Source organism: Macaca mulatta, chromosome 16 (assembly GCF_049350105.2).
Source record: "Macaca mulatta isolate MMU2019108-1 chromosome 16, T2T-MMU8v2.0, whole genome shotgun sequence".
Classification (NCBI taxonomy): Eukaryota; Metazoa; Chordata; class Mammalia; order Primates; family Cercopithecidae; genus Macaca; species Macaca mulatta.
The window spans coordinates 61,308,621-61,334,379 of NC_133421.1; the positions used below are offsets into that span (position 1 = coordinate 61,308,621).

At 43.0% G+C, this 25,759-nt stretch overlaps 1 protein-coding gene and 1 pseudogene across 22 annotated transcripts in view; one reads left to right on the forward strand and one right to left on the reverse strand.

The window, feature by feature from the left end:
• Positions 1–545: 545 nt before the first annotated feature.
• Positions 546–25,759, reverse strand: part of LOC114673139 (uncharacterized) — a 60,851-nt gene continuing 35,637 nt past the window's right edge. For 11 of the 22 annotated variants that reach the window (XR_013406591.1, XR_003723779.2, XR_013406588.1 and 8 more), the window contains 3 exons: positions 25,506–25,599; positions 21,098–21,146; positions 546–1,833 (listed from right to left, as the gene is read on the reverse strand). Coding sequence is in view for 10 of the 22 variants with exons in the window: in XM_077971301.1 (XP_077827427.1) it covers positions 1,818–1,833; positions 21,098–21,146; positions 25,506–25,599 (159 nt within the window). In the remaining 12 variants the exon portion in view is untranslated. Of the gene's footprint in view, positions 1,834–2,303; positions 3,906–11,646; positions 11,787–20,133; positions 20,232–21,031; positions 21,147–21,774; positions 21,879–25,505; positions 25,673–25,759 lie in introns of all 22 variants that reach the window. The other 11 variants (XR_013406583.1, XR_013406590.1, XM_077971303.1 and 8 more) reach the window with 8 other exon arrangements.
• On the forward strand, positions 11,793–17,405 carry LOC144335623 (large ribosomal subunit protein uL6 pseudogene; annotated as a pseudogene).

Sequence of the window (25,759 nt, forward strand, 5' to 3'; positions counted from 1 at the left end):
ATCTCCTTCCTCTTCTGTGCTCTCATTGTTCCTTGATTTTACTTATTTTATTTATTAGTTTTTTGAGACAGGGTCTCGCTCTGTCACCCCAGGCTGGAATGCAGTGGCACAAACCATGACTCACTGCAGCCTCAACATCCTGGGCTCAAGCAAACCTCCTACCTCAGCCTCCTATGTAGCTGAAACTACAGGCACACACCACCACACCATGCCCAGCTAATTTTTTATTTTTTGTGCAGACAGGGTCTCACTATGTTGCCCAGGCTGTTCTTGAACTGCTGGACACAAGCGATCCTCCTGCCTTGGCCTCCCAATGTGCTGGGATTACAGGGATGAGCCACCATGCCTGGCTGACTTTACTTATTTAAAAATATTCAGCCCTCTATAGCATGGCTGAATGTGGATGAGCCTGTTGGTCATTTGTCACCAGACTGTCTTCAGATCCTTGAATATGGGGATAGTGATTGTGTCTTGTTTACCCGTGTATGTTCCACAGTGCCCAGCAGGCACATAGCACATGGTAATCACTCCATAAACACCCGTTAATAAAATCATGTTTTTATTATCAAGTGATAAAAGAAAGTGCAGAATGGAATTATGGTAGTCTACCTTTTGTGTAGTAAGGGGAAAAATAGGAATATATTATCACAATAATTTTCATTTGCATAAAGACACTCTGGAAGGACATAGAATAAACTAATCACAATGGTTTCCCCTTTCAAAGCACAATGGAGAGACCAGGAGAGGTGGAGACAGTGTGAGAGAAAGATTTTTTTACTTTATACATTTTTATAGTTTCTTAAAATCATGTGAACATATTTATTTAAAAAATAAAAAAGATAGCTGAAGTGGTTTAGACATCAGGGCTGTTTTTGATGCTGTCCCTGCACTTGTGACATAGCAATATCCACAAAATGTCATTAGCCTATCAACTCTATGGCAGTGGCAGGGCTGCCCCTGCATAAGGTGATAAAACTTTGCTTGATATATTGAAGGCCAGGCAGGGGGTGGGAAGAGAGGGAGGGAGAGAAACAGAAGGGAAAGGGAGGGGTGAGAGAACAGAGTGAAATATGAGGAGAAAGAAAGAGAAGTGAGAGACTGGAAAAAAGATGGAGACAACAGAGGGAAAAAGGAGAAAATCAGACTTAAGAAGATTGATAAAAGAAGAGAGAATGGGAGAGAAAGCATGTGCCTGGGAAAGGCTTGGAGGGAAACTCCAAAATCAGGCCACTTCCAAAAAAACTCACACACTGGGTGAGAGAAGCCCATCCCGCCAGAGGCCTGCTGGACTGTGAGATGAGGATGAGGCTCCACATTGAGGGAGCAGAGTGTCATCAAACGTATGGTCCCAGCTGCCTCACCGGATGTGGGCAGCCCTCCCCAGTACCGCCTCTACAGCATGAAGCAACAGAGAGAGGCAGGGTCCTCCGGGCTTCCATGGATCTTCTCAGGACCCAATCCCAATTTACCTTCAGGAGTTGATTTCCCAAGGGCAGGTACCTTTGGCAGCCTGAATTGTGTGACCTCCGGGGATAGTGTAGTCCATCAGAAACACATCTGTCCTGCTATTGGTAATGGGGGTGATTGCCAGAGGACCACCCCTGGCTTCGGGTTCCTTGCTTAACAACTCTGGGGAGGTGTGGCTGGTACAGTCTTGGCTCCAGAATCTCCCTTCCTGGGTGGAGAGGGTTTTGAAAAGGAAGAGAGAGGGCTAGGGCAGGAGTTAAAGTTGGTGGTGGGAGAACTCTGGCCTTAAGGATGGATGTCCAGTTCAGACAGGATGAGGCTCTCTGCTCCCCACTATGGACAGTTTCCATTCAATTGGCAGAACATCTGCAAAAGAGGAATTCAACAGCATCTTGTTAAAAGGAGTTAAAAAAAAAAGAAAAGTTGCATTCTGACTTTTGCCCAGGATGCCCTCCCTAACTAAAACCAGCTAGGAAGTTCTCTTCTGTCACCCACCACCTGGGTGCCCGGCTTCTATCCCCTTCTACATATTTCTCTCAGTGAAAGTCCTATCCTCAGGCTACACACTGGATTTTGGGTGAAGGGGACATTTATTTCCTAGGGCTTTTGAAGCCTTTCCACTCCTCCCTTTGGAGACGACAGAGAGAGTTGCCTGACTGCTAATGGGAGAATGGGGACCCCAAAATCCTTTGAAAGCAGGTAAGATCGTGTGTTCCTCCATTTAAATCTTAAGTGGTTTATACCTCCTTGAGCTTTTAGGAATAACAGACACTAGTCTTCTACGACCATATACTTCTCAGCTTCATCTTTAGAGGCTTTGGTTCTTCTCTGACTACCTGTGTCCTTACTGAGGCTGACTCTGCAGATCGTCTCCACTCTAGACCACGAGGATGCTGATCAGATTCATGTTTTCTCTGATCTCTCCCTTGACCTCCAAGCTCTTGTTTCCTGCAGTCTTGAAACTTCCTTCTATCCTTCCCGTCCTGCCCTTGCTCTCCTCGGAGGTCTGCTGGGGAGGTGCTCTCCTCTGAGGAAGGAAGGCTTCTGAATGGTTAAGATAACTTTTCTTTAAAGATATACCCGACCTGCCTTTGTGGACCCAGCTGTCAAGGGCAGCACTGTGTCTGGATATGAGCTATATTTGCCAAGATGTAGCATGAAGCTGAGTTGGGGAGGATGTGGGGAGCAGCGTGAAGAGGGAGCAGGATTAGAGAAGCAGGAGACTCTAGATGAACACCCTAGATTTTATTTCTATCTCTTCCCCAGTCCTCTGACCAGTTGGACCCAACATCTGCATGTAAGCTGGAAAAAAAAAAAAAGAAATGAAAAAACGAGCTCATAATCCAGACATTTGGTTTGCATGCCACTGAACATCTGGACACCGGAAAATATCTGGTTTGGGAACTGTGACTTTCAGTTTCCTTCAAATTTTTGGAAACCTGTAGTCATATTGGATTGCTTGAAGAACTTAAACACATCTTTAACTCTTGTACATCTTTAGAGGATCATTATCTAGCTGATTCATACTTTTCAAGACTTCACAGCAGGTAAAGGAAAAATCCACAGTCCAAGAGATTCAGATCACTGAGTGTGGTTAGGGAAGACATGACCTCTATTTACCTCAGAGGACAAAGAGAAATCTCTAGAGAGCATTCTTCCCCTTCTCTCCCCACTCCCACCACTCAGGATATGTATTGGAACATCCTCTCCTTTGTCCATCAGGCAAATGAAATCCCAGGCAGACTGGTGCTTGGATACCAGGGCAGCGATGAAGCCTGAGTTCGTTGACTTTAATAAGCTCTGCTTTATTGGCCATCCAGTAACCACCTAAGGAGCTGGTCCAGGAAATGAGGCAGGATCCAGGCCACTCTGGGCTCCATGCAGCCTTCTTTTTCCAGGACACTGCTTATCTTGGCTTTGGAGTGGTTTTCCCAGCCCATCTCTGACCCGATGCAGAACATAACCATTAGCTCTCTTGCCCAAATCGTCAGTTTTTCTGTAACAGCATGATTCTTCTCCTCCTCCGGGAGGAGGCCAGGGTGGGATAGAGATTACCTTGTCCAAATGGTCTTGGGAAGTTTGGGCCCAGCCGGAAGATGCTGAGAAGGTCTGACTCTGACGGGCAACATCTTCCTAAATGCCAGTTGAATAGCTTTGTAGATGCCTGCAGCTTCTCAGTTCCCTCTCCTACTAATTCCTCTCAGAATCCTCAGAACAACTGATGACATTGTTATCAGTTTTCTCATTTTGCAGGCAAAGAGACTGGGGCTCAGGGAAGTCACACGCAATCGGCCTAAAGTCACGCAGCTCTTTAGCACTGGAATTGGGGTCTGAACCTGGACTGCCTGATTTGAAGCCTTGCGCTCTCCATTCTACCCTGAGGTGCACAATATTCACTGTAGAGACAGCACCAGCCTTCGTGAGGCAGGAGTCAATAGCTAAATGTGAGAGGAAAAAGAGAAGTGAGTTGGGGTAGTTATGGGAGGCTTTCATGAAGAGGTGCTACTTGGGACTCGAAGGAAAAGCAGGATTTGGCTAGAGGAAGGGGAAGGCATTTCAGCCAGTGAATGATGTGAGCAAAAAATATAGGCAGAAATGGGCATGGGCAGTTCACAGCCCAACAGGCGAGTTGGTTGCTTAACTGGTATTCTTTTTTTAATGCTTTAATTGGTATTATTGACTAATTGGTATTCTTTATTTTATGCTTGAGTTTTATTTGAAATGCTCCTTTTCTATAAAATCATCTAAATATTTAACAAATAATTTGGAACTTTTGACAGCATTCTAAATATAAACTTTTAAATATTCCTTCTAAACAAAAATATTCTTTCTAAAACCGAAAATGTGTGTGAAATAGATTTTTTTCCAAACCAGAACAGATATTCCCTTGCTTGAAATGCTATTTCTTTTTAATTATTGGTATTCTGATTCCAAATAATAACCAGAAATGGGAAGAACTGAAAAATCCACAAATGGGCCCCATGGAAAAGAGTTAGCCTTTGGCTACATCTGGAGAGCTCCAACACCTGATTAAAACTATAACAGACACAGGATCTTTTCCTGCCCCGTATTTCTCCTTGATCTCTCTCACTTCAACACTAGTGGAGCCAGATGTAACACAGAAAATAAAGGGGAGCTGAGTGCTGTAGTCCCAGCTACTTATGAAGCTGAGGCAAGAGGATCACTTGAGCCTAGGATTTGAGTCTAGCCTGGGCAATATAGCGAGTCTCTAGCTCTAAAAATAAATAGAAAAGAAAGAGGGAGATAGGGGAGGAGAAAAGAGTAAGGAGGGGAAATAGTAAAGAAGTTAACCAAGACTCCCAAGACCCCCTCTTTCTACCATAGATATAGATAGGCCCTGAGATAGGTCCAAGTTTGGGAGGGCAAAAGATTAGATTAGACAAGAGTTCAGAAGATTGATGTTAATACAAACAAACATGCATGCACATATTTATAACTGAAAGGGATTGAAAAGGCTAAGAATCTGCCTAAAATTTCATCTAGAAGAATGAGGCCACAGGCCAATTTGAAAGAGATAGTTGTGAGAAAGAATAAAATTGCTTTCTGCTTGCCCTCTTGTGAGTTTGGCTTGTTTAAAATCAGAGAGGCAGAGAATTCCACTCCAGGAAAACAGAGGAGCTGTACTTCTCCCTATTCCTCCTCCTAAATACAGCTAAGAACTCTGGACATTGTCTATAAAACAGACATTAGAACACTAGGAAAGATACGAAGACGGCAGACAGGCTGTGGACCTGGGCCGAGGAAAACATGGTGGTGCATTCCCTCGATTTTCTTATGGTGTCATATATCCAAGGCTTGGAGCAGCAACCCAGAGATGCCAATGGGTTCAGACAGGAGGAGAAGAAGAAGGAGAAGGAGGAGCCTGAATAAAAGCCTGCTCTCACTAGCCAAAAGACTAGGAAAGGGACAGCCCAGCAAGACAGAAAACTTTGAAGACAATAACTGTTCTGCTCCAATCAAACACTACAGAAAAAACTGTGGTCCCACCCACACCAGCAAAGGTTGAGGGAGAAGCTGAGACTTTCATGCTTTTGAAGGCAAAGCTGTAACAAGGCCCCCCAGCACCTCTACTGGGTGGTGTCAGAGGAGGCCATGTAGAGATCAGGGACTTTTATCCTTGTAGGCCTGTATCCACATCCCTGGGTCCCACCCCCACCTCCCCAATGTAAACCAATGTCAGTGGAAACTACATGGGAAACCTACTCTTCACCTGGAAGCAATGAGATGTCCTTCTCCCTTTCCACTAGAGTAGAGACCTAGTAAAGAGGCAGGACTTTCACCATTATGTAGTAGTAACAAGGCTATCCCCACCATGATATCAGCAGAAACCATGTGGGGAGGCAGAACTCCCACCCCTGACCAGCAGTAGTGAGAAATATCCACTCCTTCAAGTGTGAATGGAGGCCAAGTGGAGAAGCTGGACTTCTACCTCTACCTGGCAATAAAGAAGTAACAGTCCCCCACCCGTCCTGTGTAGGAGCAGAGAAAACCAGCTAAGACTGAAGACTTAAATAAGATCCAGAGCCTATAAAATAATATGAGATATCGAGGTATCAATTGAAAATCACGCATGATACCAAGAATCAGAAAAATCTCAAACTGATTTTAAAAAAGACAATCAACAGATGCCAATACAAAGATGACAGATGTTAACATTATCTGACAAAGGCTTTAAAGCAGCCATCATAGAAATGCTTCAACAAGTAATTAAGAACACACTTGAAACAAAGCAAAAAAGTAGAAAGTATTAGTAAAGAAACAGAAAATATAAAGAAGAGCTAAATGGAATGTTTAAACCTGAAAAACATAATAACCAAAGTAAAAAAACCTCAGTAAATGGACTAAACAGTAGAATGGAGGGGACAGAGGAAAGAACAAGTGAACCTGAAAATAGAATAATTAAAAATCACTCCATCTGAAAAACAGAGAGAAAACAGTTTGAAGAAAATGAAAAAAGCCACACGGACCTGTGGAACTAGATGAAAAGATCTAAAATTCATGTAATCAGAATCCTGGAAGAAATGAGAAAGAGGGTACAACTAAAAAAAGTACTCAAGAAGTAATGGCTGGCCTGGCGCAGTGGCCCATGCCTGTAATCCCAGCACTTTGGGAAGGCGAGGTGGGTGGATCATTTGAGGTCAGGAGTTTGAGACCAGCCTAGCCAACATGGAGAAACCCCATCTCTAATAAAAATGCAAAAATTAGCCAGGCATGGTGGCAGGTGCCTGTAGTCCCAGCTGCTCAGGAGGCTGAGGCAGAAGAATCACTTGAATCCAGGAGGCAGAGGTTGCAGTGAGCCGAGATTGCGCCATCGCACTGCAGTCTGGGTGGCAGAGCGAGACTCCATCTCAAAAAGGAAAAAACAAACAAACAAACAAAAAAACCCATATTTGGCAAAAAAGAGCCACATTAGCTTACAGATTCAAGAAGCTGAGCGAAAAGGATAACACATCAAAACAGGATAAACTCAAGAAATACATACCAAGATATATTAAAGTCAAACTTCTAAATATTAGAGGCAGGCCGGGCATGATGGCTTATGTCTGTAATCCCAGTAATTTGGTAGGCCGAGGCAAGAGGATCACTTGAGCCCAGGAGTTCAAGACCAGTCTGGGTAACAGTGAGACCCTGTTTCTACAGAATTAAGAAAATAAAAATAGGCCGGGCGTGGTGGCTCAAGTCTGTAATCCCAGCACTTTGTGAGGCCGAGACGGGCGGATCACAAGGTCAGGAGATCGAGACCATCCTGGCTAACATGGTGAAACCCCGTCTCTACTAAAAAACATACAAAAAACTAGCCGGGTGAGGTGGCGGGCGCCTGTAGTCCCAGCTACTCGGGAGGCTGAGGCAGGAGAATGGCGTAAACCCGGGAGGTGGAGCTTGCAGTGAGCTGGGATCCGGCCACTGCACTCCAGCCTGGGTGACAGAGTGAGACTCCGTCTCAAAAAATAAATAAATAAATAAATAAATAAATAAATAAATAAAATAAAAATAAAAAGTAAAAATTAAAGGCAAAGAAAACTCTTGAAAGCAGCAAGACAGAAATGATACTTTACCTGTAGAGAAAAATAATTCAAACAACAGCAAATGTTTAAAAAGAAACCACGGGGGTCAGAAGGAAATAACACAATATTTTCAAGTGCTGAAAGAAAACAAATAGTCAACCCAGAATTCTATTGCCTGTGAAACTATATTTCAGAAATAAAGAGTAAAGCAAGATATTCCCAGATGAAGAAAAACTAAGAGAATTTGTCACAAGCAGACATACCCTAAAAGAATGCTCGATAAATTTCTCTAAAAAGAAAGAAAACAAACATCAGGAAGGGAGAAAGAACATAGTGAGCAAAGACATGGGTAAATATAAAACACTTTTCTTCTTCTTCTTTTTTTTAAATTATACTCTAAGTTCTGGGGTACAGGTGCAGAAAGTGCAGGTTTGTTACATAGCTATACACATGCCATGGTGGTTTGCTGCACCCATCAACCTGTCATCTACATTAAGTATTTCTCCTAATGCTATCCCTCCCCTAGCTCCCCACTCCCCAACTGGCCCTGCTGTGTGATTGCCCCGCCCTGTCCACGTATTCTCATTGTTCAAAACACATTTTTTCTTCTTCTCCGTCCCTTCCCTTCCCTTCCCCTTCCTCCTCCTCCTCCTCCTCCTCCTCCTCCTCCTCAATATAGGGTCTCACTCTGCCACCCAGACTAGAGGGCAGTGGCACAATCTAGGCTCACTGCAACCTCCGTCTCCCAGGTTCAAGCTATTCTCATGCCTCAGCCTCCTGAGTAGCTGGGATTACAGGTGCCCACCATCACACCTGGCTAATTTTTGTATTTTTAGTAGAGACAGGTTTTTGCCATGTTAGCCAGGCTGGTTTCAAGCTTCTGACCTCAAGTGATCGGCTCACATCGTCCTCCCCAAGTGCTGGTATTACAGGTGTAATACCAAGCCCAGCCTCTTCTCCTTCTCCTTCTCCTTCTCCTTCTCCTTCTCCTTCTCCTTCTTCTTCTTTTCTTCTCCTTCTCCTTCTCCTTCTTCTTTTTTTTTTTTGAGACTGAGTCTTGTTCTATCACCAGGCTGGACTGCAGTGGCACTATCTCGGCTCACTGCAACCTCTGCCTCCAGGGTTCAAGTGATCCTCGTGCCCCAGCCTCCCCAGTAGCTGGGACTATAGGCGCCCACCACCATGCCTGGCTAATTTTATTTGTATTTTTAGTAGAGACGGGGTTTTGCCATGTTGGCCAGGCTAGTCTTCAACTGATCTCAAGTGATCTGCCTGCCTTGGCCTCCCAAAGTACTGGGATTACAGGCGTGAGCCACCTCATCTGGCCTCCTTTTCTTCTTGAGTTTTCTTTCTTTCTTTTCTTTTCTTTTTTTTTGAGACAGTCTTGCTCTCTAGCCAGACTGGAGTGCAATGGGTGTGATCTCGGCTCACTGCAACTCTGCATCCCAGGTTCAAGCGATTCTCCTGCCTCAGCCTCCCAAGTAGCTGGAACCAGAGGCATGCACCACCACGCCCAGCTGTTTTTGTATTTTAGTAGAGACAGTGTTTCACCATGTTGGCCAGGATGGTCTCGATCTCCTGATCTTGTGATCCGCCTACCCCGGCCTTCCAAAATGCTGGGATTACAAGCATGAGCCACTGCACCTGGCCTCTTCTTGAGTTTTCTAAATTATTTTTGATAGTTGAAGCAAAAATTACAATACAGTCTGTTGTGGTTCTAAAAATATGCAGAGGAAATATTTAAGGCAATCATATCATAAATGAAGGTAGGCAAAGGGATGTAAAGAGAAGTAAGATTTCTTTTTTTTTTCTTTTTGAGACAGGGTCTCACTCTGTTGCCCAGGCTGTAGTGTAGTGGCATGATAATGGCTCACTGCAGTCTCAACTTCCTAGACTTAACTGATCCTCCCATCTCAGCCTCCCGAGTAACTGGGACTACAGGCACACCACCACACCCAGCTAATTTTTAAACTTTTTTACAGACAAGGTCTCACTATGTTGCCCAGGCTAATCTTGAACTCTAGGTCCAAAGGATCCTTCCATCTGGGCCTCCCAAAGTGCTAGAATCACAGGAGTGAGTCACCATGTCCAGCTTGGGAGGTAAGGTTTCTATATTTCACTTTAACTGGTAAAATCAGTACACTGTATTAAGCCATGTACATACAATGTAATACCTAGATAAGTCACTTAAAAAGTTACATGTAGGCCAGGTTTGGTGGCTCACATCTGTAATCCCAGTACTTTGAGAAGCCAAGGCGGGTGGATCATGTGAGGCCTATAATTCGAGACCAGCCTGGCTAACATCTCTACTAAAAATACAAAAATTAGCTTGTCGTGGTGGTGCCTGCCTGTAATCCCAGCTACTTGGGTGGCTGAGGCATTAGAGTCACTTGAACCCAGGAGGCAGACGCTGCAGTGAACTGAGATGGTGCCACAGCACTCCAGCTTGGGCGACAGAGTGAGACCCCCATCTCAAAAAAAAAAAAGTTACATGTAAAGAAATACCCCCAAATACTACAGATAAATAAAAAAAAGATTCTAAAGAAAATGTTCAAGTAGCCCACAGGAAGGTAGGGAGAAGAAAATAGAAAAATTAAAAGTGGACTGGGCATGGTGGCTCCTGTCTGTAATCCCAGCACTTTGGGAGGCTGAGGCAGGTGGATCACTTGAGGTCAGAAGTTCAAGACCAGCCTGGCCAACAATGAAACCATGTCGCTACTTAAAATACAAAAACTAGCCAGGCATGGTGGCAGCTGCCTGTAATCCCAGCTACTCAGGAGGCTGAGGCACGAGAATCACTTGAACCCGGGAGGCAGAGGTTGCAGTGAGCCGAGATCATGCCACTGCATTCCAGCCTGGGAAATAGACCAAGACTCCGTCTCAGGACAAAAAAAAAAAAAAGTGGAGAAAACAAACATAAAACAAAAAAATAAAACAGTAGGCTTATTCCCTAACATATCAATAGTTATATTGAATGTAAATGGTCTAAATGCAATTAAAAGATTGATATCTAATTAAAAGATAGAGATTGGTAGAGTGGATTAAAAAACATGACCTAACTAGATGTGGTGCATAAGAAAGTCATTGTAAGTATAGCAATAAAGGTAGATTGGAAGTAAAAAGATGAAAAAAGATATGTTATGTAAACATGAAACAAAAGAAAGCAGGAGTGGCTATATATATATATATATCGTGTATGTGTATATATGTCAGATAAAGTGGGCTTCAAGCAAAGAAACTTTTCTAGAGACAGAGACATTGTACAATGATATAAGAGAAGCGAGAAAACAAATCATCCTAAATGTGTATGCACCAAACAACAGAACTGCAATCCATATGAAGCCAAAACTGATAGAATTGAAAGGAGAGATAGAAAAATCTGCAACTGTGGCTGAAGACTTCAATCCTCCTCTCTTAATAGTTGATATGACAGCTAGACAGAAAATCAACAAGGATATAGAAGAGTTCAACAAAACCATCAACCAACAGGATCTGATAGAATATTTATAGAACACTCCACCCAACAACAGCAAAATGTTCATTCTTTTTGACTACTCAGGTAACACATTTCAAAATAGACCATATCCTGGGCCATAAAATAAACCAATGAAAAACAACTGAATTAATACCAAGTGTGTTCTCTGACCACAATGGAATCAAACTAGAAATCAATAACAAAAAGGTAACAGAAAAATTTCCAAATGCTTGGAAACTAAACAACACACTTCTATGTACTTCATGGACCAAAAAGGGAAGTCTCAAGAGAAATTATATATGTATATATAAAAACTATTTTTATATACTATATATACACACATCTATATAATGTATGTGTATATATAATACATGTATAAATATACACATATATAGTATATGTATTACATATATTATTATATATTATATAATAGCATACTATAATAGTATACTATTATTATATTAATATATAATATATTAATAGTATACTATTATAGTATGCTATTATATAATAGTATACATAGTACATATAATAATATATACATTTATTTATTTATTTATTTATTCTTTTTTTAGAGATGGGCTCTCGCTCTGTTGCCCAGGCTGGAATGCAGTGGCACTATCACAGCTCAGTGCAGCCTCAACCTCCCGAGTGTCTAGGACTACAAGAGCACATTACCATGCTTGGCTAATTTTTGGATTTTTTGTAGAGATGGGGTCTCCCTGTTTTGCCCAGGCTGGTCTCCAACTCCTGCACTCAGGTGATTCACCTGCCTCTGCCTCCCAAAGTGCTGACATCACAGGTATGAGCCACTGCATCTGGCAAAGAGAAATTGTAAAATACACTGAAGCCAGTGATATGAAAATATAACGTAACAAAATCTGTGGGACACAGATGAAGAAAATGTATAGCATTAAATGCACATATTAGAATAGTAGAGGCTGGTATGGTAACTCATGCCCATAATCCTAGTATTTTGGGGGGCCGAGGTGGACAGATTGCTTGAGCCCAGGAGTTTGAGACCAGCCTGGGTAACATGGCGAAACTCCATCTCTACAAAAACACACACACACACACACAAACAAACAAACAACAAAAACCCAAATACAAAAATTAGCCGGGTATGGTGGCGTGTCCTTGTGGTCTCAGCTACTCAGGAGGCTGAGGTGGCAGGATCACTTGAGCTGGGGAGATCAAGGCTGCAGAGAGCTGAGATTGTGCCACTGCACTCCTCCAGCCTGGGTGACAGAGCGAGATCCTGTCTCAAAAAGAAAGAAAGGAAAAAAGAAAATAAATGAAAAGTAGGAAAGTCTTTATTAAATCAATGATCTAAGCTCATACCTCAAGAACCTGGGAAAAAAATAAATCCAAAGCAAGCAGAAGGAAGGAAATAATAGGATAAGAGCAGGGCTGGGCATGGTGGCTCACACCTATAATCCCAACAGTCTGGGAGACCAAGGTGGGGGAAGTGCTTGAGTTCAGGAGTTTGAGAGCAGCCTGGGCAGCACAGCAAGTCCCCATTTCTAAAAAACATTAAAAATTAAAAATTAACCAATCACGGTGGTACACAGCTGTGGTCCCAGCTACTTGGGAGGCTAAGGTGGGAGGCTCAGTTGAGCTGAGGAACTGGAAGCTGCAGTGAGCTATGATCATGCCACTACCCTCCAGCCTGGGCAACAGAGAGAGACTTTGTCTCAAAAAAAAAAAAAAAAATCCATGAAATTGAAAATTAAAAAAGAAACAAAATCGAAAAGAAAAAGAGAAAACCAACGAAACAAGGAGCTAATTATTTGAAAAGATCAATAAATCTCTAGCAAGACTGACAAATTTTAAAAGAGAGGAGAAATATATTAGCAATGAAAGAAGAGATATATGGACCCTGTAGGCATCAAAAGGATAATAGGGAAACACTATGGAACTTAATAATAGGGAAATAAAGAGAAATAGAGAATTATCTTTGGAGGCCATTAGTCAGCCTCAGTAGGCCTCCAAAGCATTAATTAGGTCCTAATATTGGGAACCTGTAAATATTACCTTATATGGAAAAAGGGTCTTTGTAGATGTGATTAAGTAAGGATCTTGAGATGAGATCATCCTAGTAGACCTTAAGTGCAATGACAGATGTCTTTATAAGAGAGAGAGAGGGACTTGTGGACGAAAGAAAAGGGAATGCAACCATGGAGGCAGAGATTGAAGCAATGTGGCCACCAGCCAAGGAATGTTGGTTGCCACCAGAAACTTGAAGAGGCAAGAAATGAATTCTTCTATAGAGCTTCTGAAAAGTGTGTGGTCCTGCCAATGCCTTGATTTGACCATTGATGCTGACTTTGAACTTCTGGCCTCCGTAACTGTGAGAGAATAAATTTCTGTTGTTTCAAGTTATTAAGTTGTGTTAATTTGTTGCAGCAGCCCTAGGAAATTTATATCCTCCAAAAAATCTCTACACACATAAATTTGGCAACTTAAATAAAATAAACCAATTTCCCTGAAAACACAAACTACCTAACTCATCCAGTATGAGTTTATATGTGTAGAGGTTTTTTTTTTTAAGGGTATTAGTTTAAATTAGTTTAATTTTAGGGTATTAGTTTAATTTGAATAGCCCTATAACCATTAAGAGAATTGAATTTGTAATAAAAACCATCCTCCCTCCCTCTCAATATTTCCTGATCCAGATGGTTTCACTGGAGAATTCTACCAAACACTCAAAGAAGAATTTAATTCTTCACAATCTCTTCCAGAGAACAGAAGAGAGAAAATGTTTTCCAATTAATTTTATAAGGTTAATATTATCAAAACCAGATGAGGACAGTAGAACAAAAAGAAAACTATAAACCAATATCCTATATGAATATACAGGCAAAAATCCTTAACAGAATAGTAGCAAATGGACTCCAGCAATATAGAAAAAGGATTATACACTTGCATTTCAGGGATGCAAGGCTGATTCAATATTCAAAAAGTGATCAGTAATCCACCATGTTAACAGTATAAAGAGGAAAACCCACATAATCATATCAATGATGCAGAAAAGACATTTGATGGAATTCAACACCCATTTAATAATTAAAAAAAAAACAAAACTGGCGGGGTGTAGTGTAATCCCAGCACTTTGGGAGGCTGAGGCAGGCGGATCACCTGAGGTCAGGAGTTGGAGACCAGCCTGACCAACATGGAGAAACACCATCTCTACTAAAAATGCAAAATTAGCTGGGTATGGTGGCACATGCCTATAATTCCAGCTACTCAGGAGGCTGAGGCAAGAGAATATCTTGAACCCGGGAGGCAGAGGTTGCAGTGAGCGAAGATCGTGCCATTGCTCTGCAGCCTGGGCAACAAGAGCGAAATTCTATCTCAAAAAACAAAAAACAAAAACAAACAAACAAACAAAAAACATCTGTCAGAAAAAATAGGCATACAGGGGAATGGCCTCAACTTGATAAGGAGCACCTGTGAAAAACCCACTAACATTATACTTAATGGTAAAAGACTGAGTGCTTTGCCCCTAATAGTGGAAATAAAGCACTGCTTTTATTCAACATAGTGCTGGTACCTCCAGTCCGTGCAATAAGATAAGACAAGGAAATAAAAGATTGGCAATGAAGAGGCAAAACTCTTCCTATTTGCAGGTGACGTGATTATATATACAGAAAAATCTCAGGGAGTCTACAAAAACAAACAAACCTCCTAGAAATAAGTGAGTTCAAGAATGTCACAGGATATAAGATAAACATGTAGGCTGGATGTGGTGGCTCATGCCTATAGTCCCAGCACTTTGGGAAACTCCATCTCTACAAAAAAAAAAAAAAACCAAATACAAAAATTGGCCAGTTGTGGTGGCACATGCTTGTAATCCCAGCTACTTCGGAGGCTGAGGCAGGAGAATTGCTTGAGCCTGGGAGATCAAGGCTGCAAGAGCTGTGATTGTGCCACTGCACTTCAGCCTGGGTGACAGAGTGAGACCCTGTCTCAGAAAAAAAAAAAAAAAAGAAAAAAGTAAAAAGAAAAGAAAAAAAAAACCTTTTAGAAAAAAAATAGAAGAAAATCTTCACGGTCTAGGACTAAGCAAACAGCTCTTAAAGTTGACACCAAAGTACAATCCACAAAAGAAAAATTGATAAATTGGAAATTATCAAAACTTAAAACTTTTGTGAAATAATCTGTAAAAAGACAAAAAGACAAGCTAGAGAGGAGAAAATATTTGCAAACCACTTATCCAACAAAAGACTAGTAAATAAAATATTAAAGAACTCTAAAAATGCAACAATAAAAACACAAATAATCCAATTAGAAAATGGGCAAAAGGCATGAAGAGATACTTCACAAAAGTGGACATACAGATGGCAAATAAGCACATGAAAGTTAATCAATGTCATTAGTCAACAGGGAAATGTAAAATAAAACCATAATGAGATATGGCTACACACCGATCAGAATGCTAACATTTTTAAAAGTGACAACACCAAATGTTGGTGAGGATGTGGAGAAACTAAGTCACTCACACATTGATGGTGGAAATGTAGAAGGATACAGCCACTGTAGAAACAGTTTGGAAAATTTTGTGTGTGTTTTGAGGCTGGAGTGCAGTGGCGTGATCACTGCTCACTGCAACCTCTGCCTCCCAGGCTCAAGTGATCCTCCCACCCCAGCCTCCAAAGCAGTATGGAACAACACGCATACACCACCATGCATAGCTAATTTTTTGTATGAGATAGGATTTTGCCATGTTGCTTAGGCTAGTCTTGAACTCCTGGGCTCAAGCGATCTGCCCACTTCGGCATCCCAAAGTGCTGGGATAATAGGTGTGAGCCACCACGCCCAGCCAGCAGTTTCTTAAAAATACTAAACATGGAACTACTGTATGGATTCTTGGGAATTTATTCCAGAGAAATAAAAATTTATGTTCACAAAAAAGAATACATGAGTGTTTATAGCAACTCTAAGTGGCCAAAAACTGGAAACAACTCAAAAGTCCATCAATGGCTGAATGGTTAAAGAAACTGTAGTACATCCATACCATGGAATACTATATAGCAATAAAAAAGAATGAACTGTTGACCCATGCAACAAACTGGATGAATCTCCTGAGCATTATGCTGAGTGAAGAAAGTCAATCCCAAAAGGCTACATACTGCTTGATTCCATTATATATATAACACTCTTGAAAAAAAAAATTGTAGAAATGGAGAACAGATTAGTAGTTGCCAGGGGTTAAGTGGGGAGCAGAAGGCCTGGCACAGTGGCTCCCACCTGTAATCCCAGCACCTGGGGAGGCCAAGGTGTGAGGACTGCTTGAGCCCAGGAGTTTGAGATTAGCCTGGGCAACATAGGGAGACCCAACTCTAAAAATAATTTTTAGCCACGTCTACTGCGAGAATGAAGACCATTCTCAGAAATCAGACTGTCAACATTCCAAAAAATGTTGACATTACTCTGAAGGGACACAGTTATTGTGAAGGGCCCCAGAGGAACCCTGTGGAGGGACTTCAGTCACATCAGTATAGAACTCAGTCTTCTTGAAAAGAAAAAAATGAGGCTCCGGGATGACAAACGGTGGGGTAACAGAAAGGAACTGGCTGCTGTTCAGAGTATTTGTAGTCATGTACAGAACATGATCAAGGGTGTTACACTGGGCCTCAGTTACAAGATGAGGTCTGTGTACGCTCACTTCCCCATCAACGTTATCTAGGAGAATGGGTCTCTTGTTGAAATCCAAAATTTATTGGGTGAAAGATATATCCACAAGGTTCAGATGAGACTACGTGTTGCTCGTTCAGTATCTCAAGCCCAGAAAGATGAATTCATCCTTGAAGGAAATGACATTGAGCTTGTTTCAAATTCAGCAGCTTTGATTCAGCAAGCCACAACAGTTAAAAACAAGGATATCAGGAAATCTTTGAATGGTATCTATGTCTCTGAAAAGGGAACTGTTCAGCAGGCTGATGAATAAGATCTCAGAGTTGTCCAGCTACAGAAACAGGATGCTGGATGATTCCTACCTATTTGTGATATTTAAATAATACAATAAAAGACCAACAGATTTGGAAAAAATAATAATAATAATTTTTAAAAATTAGCCAGGCATGGCGGCATGAGCCTGTGATCCCAACTATACAGGAGGCTGAGGCAGGAGGATCGCCTGAACCCAGGAGGTCAAGGCTGCAGTTAGCCATGATGGTACCTAGTGATCGCCAGCCTGGGTGACAGAATGATATCCTGTCAAAAAAAGAAATAAAGAAAGAAAGAGAGAAAGAGAGAGAGAGAAGGAGGCAGGGAGGGAGGGAGGGAAGGAAGGAAGGAAGGAAGGAAGGAAAGAAGGAAGGACAAAGAGGGGGGAAAAACCCCTCTTTCGGTGGCTGAATCCGGAATGTCACATTTTTCCATTGAGATTTGGTTGTGTGAGGAGCTGGTCTGCAGATAAAGAAAAATGCATCAGACCTGAAGAAAAAAGAAGCAGAGATGAGAAGTAGATTACAACTTGCTCTGTGAGAGGAGGTCTGGATTGAGTGCATTCTATTTTCTTTTCATCAATTCCCCCTCTTTTTGTTCTAGCTATATATATGTGTGTGTGTGTGCATATATACACATATGTATATATGTGTGTGCATATATACACATATGTATATGTGTGCATATATACACATATATAATTATACACATTTATGTATGTATAGATACACACACACACACACACACACACACGGCTCACTGCAGCCTCGAACTCCTGGGCTCAGCTTCCCCCAGAAGCTGGGACTACAGGCTGGGACTGTGTATATATATTTTTGAGACAGGGTCTCACTCTGTCACCCAGGCTGGAGTGCAGTGGTGCAATCATAGCTCACCGCAGTCTTGACCTCCTGTGCTGAAGTGATCCTCCCACCTCAGCCTCCCAAGCTGAAACTACATATGCACACCATCGTGCCCAGCTAATTCTTTTGTGTTTGTAGAGATGGGATTTCTCCATGTTGCCCAGGCTGTTCTTGAACTGGGCTCAAGCCATCTGCCTGCCTCAGCCTCCCACAGTGCTGGAATTACAGGCGTGAGCCACCACGCCTGGCTAAGCTATCTTGTTTTTCGTACAATCCATGGGGTACATGTGACATTTTATTACATGTATATAATACATAACAAACAAGTCAGGGTTTTTAGGGTATCCATCCCCCCAATACAATACATTTTTATTAACAGTAGTCACCCTACTCTGCTATCAAACATTGAATTTATGCCTTCTGTCTAACCGTATGTTTGTACCCTTTAACCCACTTCTCTTCATCCTCCCCTCTGCCCCCAACTTGTTTAAGCTATCTTGAGTTGGTTTCTGGTGTTTCAACAAGATTCATAATGAATGCAACTGCTAATATTCCTCAGTAGTTTGTCAAATACCATTTGGCATCTTCTGTTGTTCAGTCATCGACTCTACATCTACTCTCGGGTCTCCCTGAACTTCTCCACTCCGTCCATCCTCCTCCTCCTCCTCCACATTCAGGGACCCTTTCATAATTCACGTCAGGCTTTCACATACGCTATCTGTGATTGTTCCAGTAAGCCTGTGAGCTAGTTCTTGTTCTTATTTCAGTTCAGCAGTCCTTTATCAAGTACCTACTAAGTGCCAGGAACCAAGCTGTAGGGTCCATTCTCCTGTTCTCCCATAGCACGAGTACACAGTCCCTCTCTAAAATCTCTGGGGCTCAGCCAGGCACGGTGGCTCATGCCTGTAATCCCAGCACTTTGGGAGGCCAAGGTGGGTGGATCACCTGAGGTCAGGAGTTTGAGACTGAGACCAGCCTGACCAACATGGTGAAACCCCGTCTCTACTAAAAATACAAAAATTAGCCAGGTATGTTGATGGGCACCTGTAATTCCAGCTACCCAGGAGGCTGAGGCAGGAGAATCGCTTGAACCCGGGAGGTGGAGGTTGCAGTGAGCCGAGATCGCGCCATTGCACTCCAGCCTGGGCGACAGAGACTCCATCTCAAAAAATAAAATAAAATAAAATAAAATAAACAAAATATCTGGGGTTGATGTACAGACTCACTTGAACACGCAGGCCTGGAGGCCCACACATCCATGCCTAATATATTTACGATATGTAAATCAAGTTAATAAGCTACTAAATAAGAACTGTCTTCTGAGCTGCGCGTGGTGGCTCATGCCTATTATCTGAGCACTTTGAGAGGCTGAGACAGGATGATCACTTGAGCCCAGGAGTTCAAGAACAGCCTGGGCACCATAGTGAGACCCTATCTCTATTTGAAAAATAAATAAATAAGAACTGTGCTCTGTCCTACGTTGATAGGTATGGCCAGGGTCAAATTTACAATTTTGGATAACTACTCTGTCCCCTTTCTCTTTGCACACTCGATTCTATCCTTACCTTGAGTGGTTTCATGGGCACGTGTGTGGACATTTTAGTTTGCACAACCAGCCTCTATCCATACCTGCTGCAAACAGCTGCTCTTTGGTTATGTCTTGGGCTTAAGAGTGCATATGACAGCGGTAACCCCCACCCTGCACCCATCCAGAAGGTTGACCTATTAAAGAGATCTGCACAGGCTGCGGACCACTTGGGCAGCAAACTCCAGTGTCTCAGGTACCTGGGACATGGTCTAGAGTTGAGGGGTGCTCAGGTGGTTAGAGGCCCTTCATTTTGCCTCACAGTCCTACCTAATTAGCAAGGGCTATCTAGAAGAAGGGCAAAGTAAGGCCCTCCAAAGTGTGGGGTCCTCTTGCGTGGGTCTAAGAGGAGCCCTGAAATTTAGAAGTGTTTGGTTTTCAGAGAGATAATATGCTCCACACACTGCATATTATTCAATCCCCCAGTGGGGTCTGGGGAGAGCTTAAGCAAATATGTTGGCACTTCTGCAATAAAATACATTGATATTCATTCTAAGAGAATGAAATAAAGACTATAAAGACTATAAATAGTCTTTATAGATGTCTCTATAAATTCCTCATGTCATTTCAAGTCAGATTTTGCCACCACTTGAGTCTGTGCCAAACTTAAGAAAAAACTTTTGGCTGGCCTCATGCCTGTAATTCTAACACTTTGGGAGGCCAAGGCAGGACGATCGCTTGAGCCTGGGTGTTCAAGCCCAGCCTGGGCAACATAACAAGACCCCGGTCTCTACAAAAGTAAGAAAATTAGCTGGGCACAATAGCACACACCTGTAGCCCTAGTTGCTTGGGAGTCTGAGGTGGGAAAATCCCTTGAGCTTGGTAGGTTGAGGCTGCAGTGAGCCGTGATCATGCCACTGCACTCCAGCCTGGATGACAGAGAAAGACCTTGTCTCAACAACAACAACAACAACAACGACAACACACACACACACACACACACACACACACAACCTTTCAATTTTCACAGCTTTTGAGATTTCAGAACTTGGAGATAAGGAATTATGGAGCTATAACAGAGTTGTAATACAGTCATTGCTGTTCAATTGATGACACATTTCTAGCCTTCCTTTCAACTAAGTGTAGCCATGTGGCTAAGCGCTCAGCAAGAGAATATGAGCAGAAGTTATGAGGGCCGCTTTGGGTCTGAACTTTTAGGCACCAGGCATGTATTTTCCCACAGTCTTTTCCCTCTTCCTCCAACCTGGAAGACAGATGTGCTTGTTATCCAGCTTCTGTCAAGCAGATGAGGACACAGTCCTTATATTTGCAGCACAACAATCTGGAAAGAACTAGAGTCCTCGGCCAGGTGGGGCAAGATCCTTACCGAACTGCACTGCTCGACTCAGGACTGCTATGAGGGAGGGAAATGAGCTTCTATTCCTCCTTAAGTCACTGTATTTTTTTTGTAAAGATGAGGTCTGGCTCTATTTCACAGACTGATCTTGAACTCCTGGGCTCAAGTGACCCTCTGCCTTGGCCTCTCAAAGTGCTGGGATTACAGGCATGAGCCACCATGCCTGGCAAGCTACTGTATTTTTGAGCCTCCAACCCACTTAGTCTTGAACTAATTAATATAAGAGACAAGTGCTGGGCATATTAAAGATGGAAAAGATACAGTCCTTACCCCCAAGGGATGATAAGGATATTTTAAGTAAGGAAAACCAACCCATATGTGGAGACAACTAAATGTGCTGCGTGCTGATGTGGCCGCCATGGAAGAACACAGGCCTACCTCAGGGCTTCAGGGAAAACTTCCTCGAAGAGAAGGCGGCTCAGCTGGCCTGTGAAGGTTCAAGAGAGGTTGGTCAGATGAGAAAATGGAAAAGGGTATGTTAAGGGTTAAATTGTGTCACCCTCCAGCAAAAGACATGTTGAAGTCCTAAATCCCAGTACCTCGGAATGTGACCTTATTTAGAAATAAGGTCATTGAAAATGTGGTGGCTTATGCCTGTAATCCCAGCACTTTTGGAGACCGAGACAGGAAGATCGCTTGAGTCCAGGAATTTGAGACCAGCTTCAGCAACATGGTGAGACCCCATCTCCACAAAAAATAAACAAAATTAGCAAGGCGTGGTGACACACATCTGTGGTCTCAGCTACTTGGAAAGCTGAGGTGGGAAGATTGCTTGAGCCCGGGATGTTGAGGCTGCAGGGAGCCTTAGCATACTGGAGTAGGGTGGGCTAGAATCCAATACAACTGGTGTCCTTTTTTGTTTTTTCTTTTTCTTTTGAGACAGAGTCTTGCTCTGCCACCCAGGCTGGAGTGCAGTGGTGTAATCATAGCTCACTGCAGCCTCCATCTCCAGGGCTCAAGAGATCCTTCTGTCTGTCTCCCGAGTAGTTGGGACTAGAGGTACATTACTAACGCCCAGCAATTTTTTGTATTTTTTGTGGAGAACGGGGACTTACTATGCTTTCCAGGCTGGTCTTGAACTCTTGGCCTCAATCCTCTTGCCTCAGCCTCCCAAAGTGCTGAGATTACAGATGTGAACCATCATGCCTGGCTGGGTGTCCTTTTAAGAAGAAGAAAATTTAGACACAGAGACAGACACTCAGGGATAATGCCATGTGAAGATATAGAGACACACAGACTCAGAGACGATGGCCACATGAAGATGACCACATGAGTTTGGTGTTGTGCTATACAAGTCAAGGAATGCCTGGGCCTACCAGGAACTGAAAGAAGCAAGGAAAGATCCTCCCCTGGAAGTTCTGGAAGGGGCATGATTTCAGACTTCTAGCTTCCAGAACTGTGAGTGGATAAATTTCAGCTGTTTTTAAGTCCTGCACTTTGTTACTTCAACCCTAGGAAATTAATACAGGGCGTATCAGGCATAAGCAGAGGCAGAGAGGTGAGAAACAACATGGTGTACTAAAAGAGACTATAGGCAACTCTGTATTTACAGCTATAATGTGCAAGGCAAGGCATGTCCTGCAATGAAGCTGGAGAGTGGAAAAAACCCACTCACTGCATGTATGATACATAATTTTTAAAAACAGGAATGAAAAATGCAAAGAAGAATGATCACCAAAATAACATAGTTCTTTCATGGTGGTAAAATTTTAGGCAAAGTTTACATTCTTTTTATTTTTTTCCTTATTAATTTTTAAAATGATTATGTCTTTTGTTGTTGTTTTCTTTGAGACACGTCTCGCTCTGTCACCCAGGCTGGAGTGCTGTGGCAGGGTCTTGGCTCACTGCAGCCTTGACCTCCCGTGATTCAAGCTATTCTCCCACCTCAGTCTCCCCAGTAGCTTGGACAACAGGTGTGTGGCACCATGCCCGGCTAATTTTTAAATTTCTTACAGAGATGAGATCTCACTATGTTGCCCATACTGGCCTCAAGCAATCTTCCTGCCTCAGCCTCCCAAAGTGATGGCATTACAAGATTGAGCCACCATACCCGACTGAACATGTATTTTTAATGTAATCAGAAAATAATCTATTTCATTTAGGAAAACAAAGGCAGATGCTGCCAGCAGTGAGGACAGTAGATTAGGGGAGCAGGACTAGAAGCAGAGAGACCAGCTAAGAAACTATTGCAGGCCAGGAGCAGTGGCTCACACCTGTAATTCCAGAACTTTGGGAGACCGAGGCGGGCAGATTGCTTGAGGTCAGGAGTTCAAGACCAGCCTGGCTAACATGGCGAAACCCTGTCTCCAGTAAAAATACAAAACTTAGCTGGACACTCCAGCCTGGGCAACAGAGCAAGACTCTGTCAAAAGAAAAGAAAGAAGAAAGAAAGAAAGGAAGGAAGGAAGGAAGGAAGGAAGGAAGGAAGGAAGGAAGGGAAAGAAAGAAACTATTGCAATTGCAATGTTCCAGATCTGTGAGGAGCGTCTGAGCTCAGAAAACCGAAGTAGCAACAGACAAGAGAAATATTTAGAAGGTGGAATTAGAGAGACATGGTGAATAGCTAGAAGTATTTGGGTTGGCGATAGGGAGGATTCCAGAATGATTCTCAGATCTCTAGGTGGGGTGACTTGGTAGATGACAGCCCCTTCATGGGGACTAGGAGAAGAGGAGATTCAGGTTTTCAGGAGAAAATGATGAGTTCAGAGGAAGATGGTGAAATACCCGTGGGGGTATCCAAGTAGCAATGTCCTCAGCTGGTAACTTTACATGGTGGTCTGTCCAGCACTCCACTCTAGGCTTCCTCTGGTAAATTCTCCTGCCCCATTCATCTCCATGATTCTCATGGTGGTTTGTTGTGTTTGTAGGACTCCACTTCCCTAGCTACAGCTAATTGGTCAAGGATGGATGCTTGACCCAAAGTTGGGTTTTGTTTGTTTGTTTGTTTGTTTTTTGAGACAGTCTCACTCTGTCATTCAGGCTGGAGTGCAGTGATGCGATCTCAGCTCACTGCAACCTCCGCCTTCTGGGTTCAAGCGATTCTCCTGCCTCAGCCTCCCAAGTAGCTGGGACTACAGGTGCTTGCCACCATGCCCAGCTAATTTTGTATTTTTTATAGGGATGAGGTTTTGTCATATTGCCCAGGCTGGTCTCAAACTCCTGGCCTCAAGTGATCCGGCTGCCTCGGCCTCCCAAAGTGCCAGGATCTCAGGCGTAAGCCACCGCACCCGGCCCTTGTTTTCAAATTTAAAGAGTAGTAGAGAAGACAGGACTGGCGACATAAACCTGGGAATCACCCCACATGGGCAGCAGTTGGATTCACAAAAGGATGAGATTTTCTAATGAGAGCATATAAGAGGAGAAAAATAAAAGTCAGCATAGAATCTACCAAGGGTGCAGGAGAGAGCAGCAGAAGATCTCACAACCAAAATGAAAAGGATGTTCAGAGAAACTGGAGGAAACCAGGAGAGAGGAGAGAATACAGCCCCAGTTAGAGTGGAGGAAACTGGAGCCTGGAGGTGAAGCTAAGAAGCTCACTGATCCAAGACTCAGATTCAGGTCTTTGCTCTTTGCATGGCACCACTGCCCATGGCTTTGATGGTACTGAGCCTCTTTTTTCTTTAAATGGACTTCTAGGGAGACAGTCTGTATAGACAACTTGTTTTCATTTCCCAGTTTCCTTCTCCAAACCTACGCCTGCTCTGAACTGAAGCCTACCTCTACTCTGCCCTCTCGATGTTGCTGTCCTGTGGGTTCATGCATCTGCCTAGGATTTGATATTTTAGGCCTGTGCGCCTGATTAACACAGGGAAGAAGAGCAACAAGGTCCTCAAAAATGCTTTGGACAAGGACAAATTGATTACTGAAGCGGAGTGAGGGTGGACATGGGACTGAAGGTTGCTGAAGCCCCTAGAGCCACATGGGAGAGCATTCAGGGCCACATGCCTATGACATTTTCTCAGAGCCATCGGTTTTATCACATTTATCATTACCCCACATCTTATTCTTAATGTCATAAGTCATGAAGATGAGTCATTAAGCTGGGTTACTCAGTTTGTCTTGTGAACATACCAATAAAAAGACTGTTATTGAATCCCCATGATTTAGAGGATTGTAGGAGTTTCAGGGGATCCAATAAAACCGATGAATTAAGCTCAACAATGGTCATGAGAACTAGTAATTGGCATGACTTGCCTGGTACTTGCATGGTTGGTATGAAAAATGACTCTGTGTTAGAAACTATCTTATAATGAAGGTAGGAGGTGTACACATGTATACATTTCTTCATATTTCTTGTGCATCTACTATATATCAGGAATTATGTGAGCAACAGACTCAAGACAAGTGAGACCTCTGCCCTTCTGGAGCTTGTATTCTAGTGGGCTATTTCCATTTCATACCCCACTAACTGAGGATGTTTCTAACCATTGAAAAATGCCTTTCCCTGCTTCCCCCGTTAGTAGAAGTGAAAGTTCACCCGCCAGGATCCAGGCCAAACTTCCAGAAGAGAATAATATACATTCTACATTTAAATTCTCACTACAGCCCTGCAAGGCAGGTTAACATGATAGAAATAGATAGACCTGGGTTCAGAGGCTGGTTCTGCTACTTCCTGCTGCTTGTTCATCTCTCCGGGCCATAGTCTCCTCCTATTAAACCCTCGAGATGATAACACACACAGTGTATGGCATATAAATCCTTGGCATGTGGCATCATAGCCATTCCTATTGAGATCAGCTCATTTTTGAAGATGAGAAACTTGACACAGAGAGGTAAAGCGACTTACCCAACATCATACAGCTGGTAATTGGCAGAGCGGGAACTTGAACCCAAATCTTCTGACTCCATGCCATGTCCTCTTTCCAGTCTCGCATCACTGTCTGGTATAAGGCCAGGAAGTAATTATCCATGTGTTCAGGGATCTATGCTTCTGGAAGGGTGCAGGCCTAGTGACTTAGGAAGGACAGTATGGAGGTAGTGGTCGGGGGGTGGGGAGAATATGAGGAGTCTCGATAGGCTAGAACAAATTAATGGCCGGGG